At 41.6% G+C, this 13,336-nt stretch overlaps 1 protein-coding gene across 2 annotated transcripts in view; it reads right to left on the reverse strand.

Moving 5' to 3' along the window:
- E2F5 (E2F transcription factor 5) overlaps window positions 1–13,336 on the reverse strand; it is a 35,875-nt gene that overhangs the window by 861 nt on the left and 21,678 nt on the right. The window contains exons 2-7 of one of the 2 annotated variants that reach the window (XM_061439466.1): window positions 6,871–6,980; window positions 5,854–6,015; window positions 4,574–4,617; window positions 2,687–2,751; window positions 1,152–1,419; window positions 589–633 (exon numbers count right to left, since the gene is read on the reverse strand). In XM_061439466.1, coding sequence (XP_061295450.1) covers window positions 589–633; window positions 1,152–1,419; window positions 2,687–2,751; window positions 4,574–4,617; window positions 5,854–6,015; window positions 6,871–6,980 — 694 coding nt within the window. Of the gene's footprint in view, window positions 1–588; window positions 637–1,151; window positions 1,420–2,686; window positions 2,752–4,573; window positions 4,618–5,853; window positions 6,016–6,870; window positions 6,981–13,336 lie in introns of both variants that reach the window. The other variant, XM_061439465.1, reaches the window with a different exon arrangement.

Below are 13,336 nucleotides of genomic sequence, written 5' to 3' on the forward strand. Positions count from 1 at the left end.
CGTCTATGGGGTCGAACAGAGTCGGACACGACTGAAGCAACTTAGCAGCAGCAGCAGCAGCAGCAGAATGCTTGCTAATTTAACAGCTGCCGTGGGTATGTGTTAGGAATCCAAGAACTTACAGGAAGCAGAGGCCCAGAGAGTAACTGTTAAAAGTAACTACAATTTTAAAATTAGCTGATTTTTAGGAATTATTTCTGGTTAGATGATGTGGCTAACACAGAAATTGGCCATGATGGGCATATTTACAAAACTTAAGTTTTCAGATTTCTTGTTGACTCAGATATATTGTTTTACTCTTCTTGGCCAGATTCTTCAGGTGTGAAAAGGGCTAGTATGCCAACAGTATAGAAGTTTATTCTGTAAACGTGATTAAGTATCCCCTTATGAGTTATTTTTCATAAAAATGCAGGCAAAGAAATGCTTCATGATGCCTATAACTTAACTGTAACTTTCATGAACCATCACAGTACATTAAGCAGTTAAAAAATACAGGTTCTTCATGTCTTTTAAATCATAAGGCCACTCATAAATTCTAGAAAAGCATTATTAATATGTAAGTTTAGTTATTTTTTTTGAACTACTTACCATCAGAAGACATTAACTCATCAATGATATCTCCACTAATAGATCCTGCTGGAAACAAATGTGATAAAAGTTTTTTTACGTTTCTTTTTATATATTTTGACAGCAAAAAGAACAAATATGGTTTAATTCCAAAATGGAATCCTAAGGAAAACTGTAAATATATATTTACACAGTCTATGAAACAAGTAGTAGTAATACAATTAAACGGAGAGGGAACGGGCAACCCACTCCAGTATTCTTGCCTGGAAAATCCCATGGACAGAGGAACTTGGCGGCTACAGTCCATGGGGTAGCAAGGCGTCTCGGACACGACTTAGCGACTAAACAACAGAATATAATTAAAGACAGGATCTGTTTTTAAATTTTCCTCATAATACATATTCCAGTGCTGGGCACATAGGAGACACAAAATTATGACTTGTTGATTAGGTTTACTACTTTGTCTCCTATACTAGACAAGAGAATAACATCACAACTGAGAGAGTCAAAAATGCTCTCTAACTTGCCCAATGCAGTCTTCATATTTTCTTCTCTGCTTTTGAAAACAATGGCTGTGAACTCACCTGAAGACAAGTCTGTGGCTGGCGTGTGCTGGAGAGGCTGGCTTCGTTCAGAGACAGGTGGCTCAGGCAGGCTCTGGACGGCCGAGCTGGGCTTGTGTGGAGGCACTGGGGTAGGAGGCTGAGAGGGAGGCTGCGCGAGGTCGTCTGGGGGGGGCACTGGGAAAACCACGGGCTTAGATGAGCTGGACTCTTTATTTATAAGCAGCACGTGGATAGGTCCTGAATGACTCTTTAGATTGATCTGGTATTTCTTTTGTCCATTCTGACCCTTTGAAGTTATTGGGCATAAACAAATGAACAAAGGTTAACACCTCTAACCAACGTGAAACATTAAAAATGAGACAGGCAACTACGTATCCTTCTACTTCTCTGTGTGTGCATTCTATTCTTGAGAGTTTCATGTTGAAATTCCAACTAAAAATCTTTATCTACTTAAAAAAATAACTAATGGAACATCCATACATGAGGGAACTCTCTGTAACCTTGTTCTGTTTTTTCCAAGTCTACTATAAATGTGTTACCATATTTTCATTTAAAGAAAGGCAAAGCTATAGGGACTAACTAAATACAACAAAAGTAAGTCGTTAAATCAAAATAGTGTAGCGACCAGGAGGAGAATGGGATATTGAGGATTACAAAGCTCTTGACCCTAGAAAGTAAGCTTTTCTCAAATACTGGTCATCAAGAACTCCCAGCTGTAGAATGCTGGAAGGCATCTATTTTTGCTGTAATGATACACTGTGCTGAGCAGTGCTCAGAGCGTTTCCCTCAGCTGTGGAATGCTCTCTCTTTGGCGGCGGCAGCCATGCTTATGGTGGTCATCTCAGCATGTGGTCTTAAACAGCAAGTTTCACAAGGCAAAACTTTTTTCCATTCAGCAAAGCACAAAGACAACTGATTTTTCCTACAGAGATATAAATGTAAATCCCCTCCATTTCAAAAAGGTAATTTGTATCGAGGCTTCAGGAGCTATAAATGCCTAAATAGGAACTTCTAGGATGGCTGGGAGAAGCAAAGGAGGTAATAGGAAGTAACAGTAATTTTTTTCCACCTTTTTAAATTGTTAGTTTTCAAATCTGTTTTAGGAAATTTGAAAATGAAAATCGTGAAATTTATATTAGCATAGAGTCAACAGATATCTTTGACTCAATAAGCCAGAAAATGTTTTTTAAAAGACCTAATTTAAAGCAGTATATTATTGTTGATATTTAAAGTGAACTTTTTCCTCAGGATTGTTATATTGGCTGTAGATTGGTCAAGCTGATTTTTTAAGGTTATTGACTGTATCATCACTCATTCCTTGATGTCTTCTAGCTCAAATAAGATTTTTCAAAAACTAATATGTTAAATGATCAGTCACATCCATAATTTTGCAAAAGTACTGAAGACATCTAACTTCAGATATGAATACTTACAGACAACTTAAAAGCAGTAACTTGAAAGTGTTTACAATTAGCTCATGTTCAGCTCCAGAAAATGTTTGTCCCTCGTGAAACAGCAGATCCATTTTAACAAAAGCTATCCTACGTACGTACCATTTCTGGAATAGGTACCTCCAGTTGTGTACCAGAAGGTGCTTGAATGGCCAAAAGTGTATCACCTGGTCAAAAAAAATTAAGAAATAAAGATTTTTACATTTTAGGAACACTACTGATCTTGCAATACAGCAGCCAAGAGAGTGGGCTGTGGAGTCAGAATGCTGGGACTTGGTGACCTTGGGCTCTGGTTCTTATTCTGTAAAATGGAGGTGACATAACTTACCGCACAGGGTTTTTGAGGATTAAATGAGGTAATATATCTATCAGTTTTATATACAGAGATACAGATATATATAACATCATTTAATCCTCAAGGGCTTTCCTGGTGGCTTAGATGGTCAAGAATCTGCCTGCAATGCAGGAGACCTGGTTTCACTCCTGGGTCAAGAAGACCCCTTAAAGAAGGGAATGGCAACCCACTCCAGTATTCTTGCCTGGAGAATTACATGCACAGAGGAGCCTGGTGGGCTACAGTCCATAGGGCCACAGAGAGTCAGACGCGAGTGAGCAACTAAACACGTGTGTTAGTAGATCTTACAACAGGGTAAATGTATTCACTCTATTCTCATTAACAAATTCTGCTCAAGTTAATTTTGCTTTCATTCAGGCTCATATCATGTCTGAGACTCTCAGAACTTCCTTTTAGCCTTAGTTAAATAACACTAGTTAAGTATTTATACTGCTTAAATAGGTATGATACAGTGAAATCTTAAGCTTACATGAACTTTTGAAGCCAGCATCTACAGTAATATCTGCTGGGCTGAACATTAAGAATATTTCCCCAAACTTTTTTTGAAAGCTTGGGAAATACGGTAACAAAATAGAGCAGTAAGGCCACATATAAAACCAGCATAGTCTTAAGAGTCAGATTCTACTTGGCAAAGCGTTTGGCAAACTTTTTTTTTGGTATGTGCATGATACAAGACTGTCCTTTTAATAGCCCATGCATATTTTACTTGTGTTATATATATTATGGGAATTCAGCCCCCACCTCCATTTTAGTTATTCATAGTGGCAAAGATCCTGCCTGCCGACGCAAGAGATGCAGGTTCGATGCCTGGGTCAGAAGATCCTCTGCAGTAGGAAGTGGCAACCCACTCCAGTATTCTTGCCTGAAAATTTCCATGGACAGAGGAGCCTGGCGGGCTACAGTCCACGGGCTGCAAAGAGCTGGACACGACTGAGCAACTGAGCATATCATCTTAAAGGGAAAACATGGAAGCCGGGGATGGAATAAGGTGAGGAATAATTTTCCAGATTTAACAGCACATCTGCTGCTGCTAAGTCGCTTCAGTCGTGTCTGACTCTGTGTGACCCATGACCCTGGTGACGGCAGCCCACCAGGCTCCCCCGTCCCTGGGATTCTCCAGGCAAGAACACTGGAGTGGGTTGCCATTTCCTTCTCCAATGCGTGAAAGTGAAGACACTCAATCGTGTCTGACTGTAGCGACGCCATGAACTGCAGCCTACTAGGCTCCTCCGTCCATGGGATTTTCCAGGCAAGAGTACTGGAGTGGGGTGCCATTGCCTTCTCCGGCACATCAATGATAACCATGTTCTAGCTCAAGTTTAGTCATTGACTCTGTGATTCTCTGACTCTGAGACTGTTATTTAATTCCTCTCTGTCTTAGCTGCCTCTCCCACACAGAATTTATATCTACCAGGGCAGAAAATGAAGTGAAACCTGGGAAAAGCAGTTATTGTCATGAGAACAGAAATGAAAGCAGCCTATCAACACATAGCACTATAGAGGGAGACTAAAAAATGTCCACAAATACAGAAAATAATGACTTGAGGTGACTGCATGGGGAATTTTAAATCACATTACACTAAATACGTTGATCAAAGGAAGAACATCATAAAAAATTTACTAACAGTACTTACCATTAAAACAATTACAGATGTCTTCATGAGTTACATAGGAAAATGTACTGTCAAAGAGTTAAGGAACAACATTTATATCAAGGCCTGGATATATAAATTAAGATAATAAATCTGAAGGCCAAAGTGACCAAATGCATGAAGGGACTGTCACACATGGTCAGATCAAAAAGAACACAAGTCTTGTCTGAAAAGGCAATCAAAGGTCCGTGAGAGAAGTATCCATCCTTCGCTCTAAGAAGGAGCCACTCTGTGTTTCTGTGTCATCTGAGGACTCTAGGGAGAGGGAAGGAAGCGCATTCCATGCAGACAGGAGCTTCTGGGCAAGGACACTGATGGGGGAAGGATGCTGTCGGTGGGAGTGAAGAGTCAACTACAGAAGTCGCTGCATCGAGACTCTTCTTGGGTCATGGTTTGGGGAACTAGGCGTGCCCGAGATCTTGGCAAGCAGTGCAGCAAAGTGCGTGATCAACTAGTTCAATGCTTTTTGGAATCTCGGGGATCCACAAGGCACAGCTGAAGACCCCCATTATTATCAAACTGTTAAGGAGTTCTGATTCTAGAAAGAAAATAACAAATAACATCATGGACTTGTTCACAAAAGACAAGACACAGTGAAAAATTATATACACACTCAGAAGTTCATGAGAGGTGGTACAAGATAAATGTAGTTCAAATGTTCCACATGAGTATGGGTAAGTCACAAATCAACAGTCACATATCTGAAAGAACACAGTGGTCATAAGGAACACATGGAGTATATCACTAATGCTTTTCCCCAAATATGGTAGATATCCCAACCAGCCTTGGAACCCTACCCTCTACTAAAGTACTATCTTTGGGTTAATATTAGGCAGAATGTATCCTGGACTGATTGCAGGCCTGTGATAGTTCATTTTCAAACCAAAATTACTTTTTTAAAAAACTCTGAAACACTGAATGATTTAGGTTCAGAACAATGGTTTAACAACGACTTCCACATTTGCAGACTCCCTGTAAGCACACGTTAGCTGGTGTCGTGTGTCCTGTCAATGGGCAGACCACATATAGGGGAATCTGCCAGAGACACACCTGTTTGCTAATAGATGTACTATACGACTTGAAAAAGTAACCATTTTAAAATATTCATATAAATTATTAGAAGAATGTTATAATCACTTGCAAAACTGAAGTCTCTAAAAACACTAGAATAAAGTAACTGATGTTCAGACTGAAAGAATATATAAATACATATTATATCTATGTATTTAAAGATTTAAAAGGATTTCTATTCAAAAGGATATCTATTATTAATGGAGTCGTCCATCACATTTTTGATGCTTTGCTGTAGCCACAACTTCTGCTGATCAAGTTCTCTTTCCTTCAGTTCTAGATCTTCAATTTCAGCTTTGAGATATTTTAATCTATCTATGACTTCTTTAGTATTACAGCCAGCACCTACACCTCTTAAAAACATATGAAAATTAATATCCCCAGTATTAGACCCAGGTTAACATCACTTAATTTTTATAGTAAAAATTGTTAAAACTCACCAAATATATTTAAAACAAAAATCTTTACACTCTTCTAAAATCATTAACCATTAAAATCTTGAGAAAACGTAAACACCATACCATTGTCTAAACAAACACCCAAATTACAAAATTCTCAGTCTGTCCTAGTGTGCTCTTTGTCTCTAGAAGGTCGACTGGTAACTGAGGCACCAAAGGATGCCGGAGTTGAATGGTCACACTGGTAGTCTCATTATGTGGACTCGGATGCGGGTAAAACAGATTACCATCTTTTAGTCTTTTGTTGGGATTTTTGGCTAAAATAAACTGAAAAGCGAAGGATAAGGGGGGCAAATTTGTGGAAAAGAACATGTTTGTCACAGTCAAACATACAACAGTTAACAAATGACAACATGCATTTCAACTAATCATTATTTACAAAGTACATATTCTTGTATGTATGAGACTTAGTTCCTGTTTTCAAGGAGTTTATATTAGGTGAGTACATAGAACACCCGGGCAAAGAAGGATTAATGATACAGAGCAGGATGCAGTGTGCACCAAGTGAGCAGCTGGAGGGAGAAGACTTGAACTGTGAGAGTGTAACTTAAACAGCGGAGTGAGCCAGGGGCCATCCCGTGTCACATAGGAGGGACACAGAAGCCCAGAGGTGTGGCAGGGACATGCGAGGGGCTGTGTGACCAGTGTAGATGGCTGGGACAGAGGACTCAGGAGACATACATAGCAGAAAGGTCAGCGTTCACAGAGCATTGAGAAGAAAAAGGTAGACTAGAGTGGTTTGTAACTTACTTCCATTGTATACTGTTTTTTGACTTTTTTTCAATTAAGTCAATTCCTTCCAAGACATTGGTGATATCATAAATTCTTCTTTTTTGCCTCACAGCCAAAGTATCTGCAGCCTGTTTAAAAAGGGGGGGAGGTGAACAAAGAAATAAATTACAATTCATATTTTAAGGCCAAAAAGGCTTTGGTTATTAAGGTCACAGCATGAGAGCCCAGTCTTAAATTTGACCTGGTCAGTTGCTTGGGAACAATAGCAGGGTATGTGCAAAGCAACCATCAAACACTGAAAATACCAAAGAAATGATTTCATTTAAAAGCCAGCAGATGTTGGAATGGAGGAAAAAAAATGAAAAGGTCATGACACAAAGCCCACAAAAATAAAAGAACACAATGAGAATATTTCATATCACCTTATGGGCTAATCCTTAAGAGGCGCTGCTAATTGTCTGCCCTTGTCACTTCCTATCTTATTTCTCTGTTCAAGAACAGTCTTGTTTAAAGACAGCCTTAGTTACTTTTTTTTTTAATTGTATCTCAGCGATTTTTAAACAATGAAGTCAAGATACTTAGTAGAAAATTCTAAATTATACACACATTGTATAATACCTTGAAATGCACAATCTGCATTTTCTAAATTCAATGAAAATAGAGGAATGAATCATGCCATCCCAAAACAAAGCATAAAATTGACAAGAAATAAAAACCTATTGCACAAGGTTGTGGTACTAGCAAATAGAGAAGTTTGGTAGTTTCACTTACATTAGGTAAGACCAACAAAAATACTTCATGCTACCATGTCATGAATGAATTGAGGAATGCTGTTATAGTTCCTCTAATTGGTTCTCACTCACATTTCTGACATTTGTTCCTCACCAGTATAAACAGAACCTCAGAGGTTACCTGAAAGCTCTTTTTTCAGAGTAGATTAGTCAAGACTATTTTGAACGTGGAGTCACATTTAAGATTCATGGTAGTAACAAAAAAATACATGTATGTCCTTACTGACAATGTTCAGTACATTATCTACAGAATTTAGTCTCAGATGATCAGTTACTGGCTACCCCAGGGTGTCACTAACTGCTTCATTCTATATATATAAAGTTCCTCCTACAAAAACCAGGGAAGCATTTTTGTTTCCTTCCATGGGGAGCAAGTGTGACCAACAACGGCTCACTCCGCAGGCCTCTGGAACCTCTAAGTGAGATCTGGTGGTTGTATCACCAGAAACACCAAGTGCCTGCTGCCAACCGCTGAGGTCTTCAGCAGGGGTTTCGTGCCTCAGACAGCGGACCAGGAGGGTGACTGGGTGTGGCAGAGAGAAAGAAGGAAGAAGCAGGGCCTGAGGCTGTTTGAATCCCCAGCTCTGACTACTTGGCTCATCTCTTCTGGAAGACAAGAAAACGAAGAGGACTCGCCACAGTTTCGCCCATACCCTCTTCACTGTACTAGGCGGTTCCCTCCCTGTCTCATCTACCAGCAGAGTTTCTGTTCTGAGGTGTGAGGCTGTCTTTCTCAAGAGTAACCGTCTGCCGCAGAGCTAACTGTAAGAATCTTAAGTTGTGAATTCATGTCTCATTTCCCTCTTGAGAAGTAGCCAGAGCACTCTCAGCTCTGCGTCATCCGTAGCTACGGACTCACACACCAAAGCAACAGCTCACCAGGTATGAACCAGGTCACAGAGCTACTCTCGGTCACTAGGCAAAGAGCCATGAGATCTCAAGTTTATTTATTTATTTTTTTCTTTAAAATGGTGATTTATTATTATTAATAATAAATTATGTATTTATTTAGTGAGTTATTTATTATTATTTATCTATTAAATAAAATCATCCTTATCATTCTTATTTCATCTTACATTGACTACATGGGTTCCCATGATCTGTATTGTCTATTCATAAAATAGTATAAGAATTCATTCTATAATTAACATAAAATCTATCCATTTTGGTGGATTACCTCACATATAATATACTTATTAATATCTACCTAATGTCTGCATTGTGGTTCAGTCGCTCAGTCTCCTCTGACTCTCTGTGACTTTATGGACTACAGCACACCAGGCTTCCCTCTCCTTCACTGTATCCCGGAGTTTGCTGAAAACTTTTCTTTTTGTCTGGATAGAAAGACATTTATTAAATATTGTTTACACTGAGAAACAGTTGTCAGAGACTACAGAAGAAGCCTGCCAGCTACATAGATGTTCAGAAATACTCCTTTTCTCCATATTTTGGGTTAAGTCTGGGACAATACTTGTCAGCATAAAATGGGGCTGTCCTGCTCCAACTGTCCACAGTGGGCTGAATGCCTGTGTACCCAGAGTCGATATACTGTAACTTAACTGTGGCGTGATGGTATTTGGTGCTGCGGCTTCGGGTGATTAGGTCAAGGAACCCCATGCATGGACTCTGTGCTCTCAGGAGATCTCAAGTTTAGTTCAAAATTTGTGAAAAGTATCTCATTTACAGTTTATTTGTTGTTGTTCAGGCACTAAGTCATGTCCAACTCTTTGTGACCCCGTGGACTGTACCCTGCCAGGCTCCTCTGTCCATGGGATTTCCCAGGCAAGAAGACTGGAGTAGGTTGCCATTTCCTTCTCCATTATTATTTATCACTGCTTAACAATTACAACTCCGGGAGTTGGTAATGGACAAGGAAGCCTGGCGTGCTGCAGTCCATGGGGTTGCAAGGAGTCGGACACGACTGACTGAACAATTACAAAATTGAATCCCTGATTCCCAAAATGAAGTATCATTTCTTAAAAATCTATTAAAGCATATAAACATACAAATGACCAAACTTAAAGAGGATCTCCAGGAGGCTTTTATTTTAGCAGCTGCATCAGCTGAAGTCTGGTTCTGGAGCTGGGCACACCAGCTCCAGATGCAACCCAGCCCTGCCACTTCCTGTCTTCAACTGGCTTCAGGCTTTTTAAACCTCATTTCCTTTTCATAAAATGGGATAACATATGCTGAATTGTGGGGGCTATGCAGGATAATCTTAGCACACTGTCCTCTAGGTAATTTATACTTAAATGTTGGTAACAGCCTCATCATCAAATACAGGTTGAAACAAGGGATCAAGGATAAGAGTTGGCGTGGATATGGACCTATCATATTTTTTATGCAGGGTTTTAAAAAGTTGCATTAAATTCTTAATTTTATTAAGTAATCCAAGACCTTTGTATTCATAAACCCATACCACGAATCATCACCAACTTCATTCATTTCTTCAGCTCCCACGGGGTGCCAGGCTTGTTCTGGGTCTTGAGGATACAGTGGTGACAGAACAACAGCCCTGCCCTCAAAAGAGGGAGGCAGTGAACATGTATTAATGTAAGTATTCTCGTAGGAGGAACGCATGTAGGCCGGTACTGCATTTGACAGACTTTTCAGAGAAGGGCTCCCTGATAAAGTAGTCTGGACTGAAGACAGTGACCCCAGGAACACCTGGAAGAGGTGCGGGGGAGGACAGGTGGAATAGTAGCGGGGGGGGGGGTGGGCGGGAGGTGGGGCAGGGAGAGAGGAGGAGGGAGGGGAGAGACAGGGAGAGGGAGACAGAGATGACAAGGAAGAAAAGGCAGCAGGGGCCATGTCACCGGGCCTTCGTGCAGCCACTGTGAAGACCGGCTTTCCCCCCCACTGAAACAGAAAGCCACTGGAAAGCTCTGAGCACACGGGAACTTGACTCAGTGTTTTAAAAGGTTCTCTGGTGGAAGCAAGGAAACCAGTGAGAAGGCAGCGGTGACAATCCATTCAAGAGATGGCCGTGGAGACTGAGAAATGGTGACATCCAGGATCTGTTTTGAAGGTACGGTAAGCAGGTGATACTGAGAAAGCAATTGACAGCGACTCGTCCCTTTTTGACGCAGGCAGCTGGAGACAGGAAGGCTGCAGGAGGGGCAGGTTTGGGGCGCTGGAAATCAGGAACTCTGCTCTGGCCATTTTGACACCCCAGGGGAGAAATCAAGACCACTGGATATGAGAAGTGTGTGGGTTAAGGGAGAAGTCCCAGTGGAGGTACAGTATCAGGAGTCATCAGTAAGTAAGACATTTTAGGACACAGCCTGGCACCCACTGGATTCGCCTAGGAGGTGAGCATAGACACGGAAGACGTCTGAGGGCCAACCCTTGGGTTTGGCAGTGTTAAAGATCCAGGGAATGAGGAACAGGCTGCCACTGAAGTAAGAAAAGCAGGGAGAGTGGGGTCTTGAAAGCCAAGAGCCAAGAAACAGTGAGTGTGTTAAGGGCTGCTGGCAGGGGGAGCCAGTTCACCGAGCCTGCATCCCTGGATTTGACTATGGAGACATCGTGGTGACCTTGCAGCCAGTTTTGACAGCAGCAGAGTCAAAAGCCTTCTTGGAGAGATTAAGACAAGAGTAAAGGAAAGTTGGAGTGGACAGCTCTTCTGAGGACATTTATTGGGAAGAGGAACAGAAGGGGGCAGTGGCTGCAGGAAACTATGGGGCCTCCCCAGGAAGTTTCCACTTTCCTTCATCTCTCTTTCCTTTTAAAAAGGGAACAATTTCCACACGTGAGGATGCTGAGAGGAATGACCTGGTCAAGGGGGGAGAGGGATAATTTGTGATGCAGGAGAGAGAAGGGACAGCCGCCAAAGAGACAGTGGAAGGTGGGCAGCGGGGGACGTGACCAGATGAGCGGAGGCAATCAGCCTTAGACAGTAAGAGGGCACACTACCAACCGGAGCTCTGCAGGAGCGCGCGTGTGCGGGACGGTAGATGTGGTGAGAGGTTACAGGGAGGCAGACGCGGTGAAAGGTTACATGACAGTAAATGAGGTGAGAGATTACACGACGGTAGATACGGTGAGGTTACACGACAGAAGATAGGGTGAGAGGTCACACGGCGGTAGACACGGTGAGAGGTCACACGATAGTACATACAGTGAGAAATTATGACAGTGACATGTTGAGAGGTTACACTACAGTAGATACGGTGAGCCATTACACGACGGTAGATATGGTGAGCGGTTATATGGCAACAGATAACGGTTATATGATAGTAGATATGATGAGAGGTTGTACGACGGAAGATAAGGTGAGAGGTTAGGCACCTCCTTCTGGGTGCTTTTCCTCCAGCAGAGAGAGGAGAGAGGTGGCTGAGAGGAGAAAGTGTGATCCTTGTCTAGGAGAGCCCAAGGTAGGCAAGCCTTGGAGCAGCAATGCTGGGCCCCACTAAGCTCAGCCACTGGCATTTCTGGGCATGTCCCTGAGGCCCCGCAGAATGCCAGGATGTTGACAGGGGCAGGCAGAGAACAAAACAGGGGCGGCTTCATCCCATGCTGCCCTGTAGCACTGAATAAACACCCATGTGTCAAACGCATTAAATTTACTTTGAAAGTTTACATTTACTATTGTAACACCTGACCCGTAAGGGGAGCATAAGCCATAAAGGAAGCATCTACTAGATGCTTGAGTTTACAGAACAGACAGATAGACAGAACCCTTTGACACAGATTTCCCCTCCAAATATGAGATCTTTTTCTAAAAATCTCACCACCAGTGAACAAAGTGATATCCATAGTTTGAACAAAATAAGAGCTTGTGATGCTTTTAAGAGGTGGACAAGTCAAACAACCCGGAGAGCTGACAGAGATCACGAGTAAGTGCTAACAGGGCTTCACGGACGTTCTGGCCCCGCCCCCTCACTTTAGCAGATGACTCCAGTAAGACCCCTGCTAACTCGGGTCGGAGAGATGGGGGCTAAGCTTTATTTGGGTTAGGATTAGTTGCAGCTCATTTGCTCAAGGATGTTATCCCCATGGAGCCTGACGCTGCGTTCAGAAGGGCTGACATAAACACGGTAACTACGGAAACGTCCTGTCTCTCAGGTTCTCCATCTGCAAAGCAGGAACTTCACTCTCCAGGACCACAATTGTTACCACGCGTGCACTCAGCGTCTTGGCTGCTGTGCTTCCGAGACTAGCATTACAGCAAGGAGGTCCAGATCCAGAAACCAAAACCGTGCAGCAGGAACACTACAAAACATCAATTAGCTACACACACACACACAAACATGCACAAGTGATGGGATCCTGAAAATAAGGTAGGAGGACCTCAAGTGATGCGTCAAGACGGCTTATAAAATATTTTAATGAGAATTTTTTAAAAACCTGAGCAAATTCATTTTCAACTGTATTTGATAATTATTTTGCTTTATCTCATGATAAGATTACTCATTTCAAACACTGTTAAAGATAATTGAGATGTAAAATGTTTGATTTCAACCCACAGTTAAGAACCATTTATAAGCCAGTAATGGGGTAATTGTGTAATAGGATCGTTCACAGATATTATCTAATTTAATGCTGACAACTGCTTTGTAAAGTAGGTATCATTCTCCCTGTTTTTTTAGGAAGCAGATTCAGAAGGCTAATGAACAGTCAGATGAAATTTGGCATTAATTATACATTTATGAAACAAATTCGTGGCAAAATATTTTCAAATGGGCTATCAT

The sequence above is a fragment of the Bos javanicus genome, chromosome 14 (genome assembly GCF_032452875.1).
Source record: "Bos javanicus breed banteng chromosome 14, ARS-OSU_banteng_1.0, whole genome shotgun sequence".
NCBI lineage: Eukaryota > Metazoa > Chordata > Mammalia > Artiodactyla > Bovidae > Bos > Bos javanicus.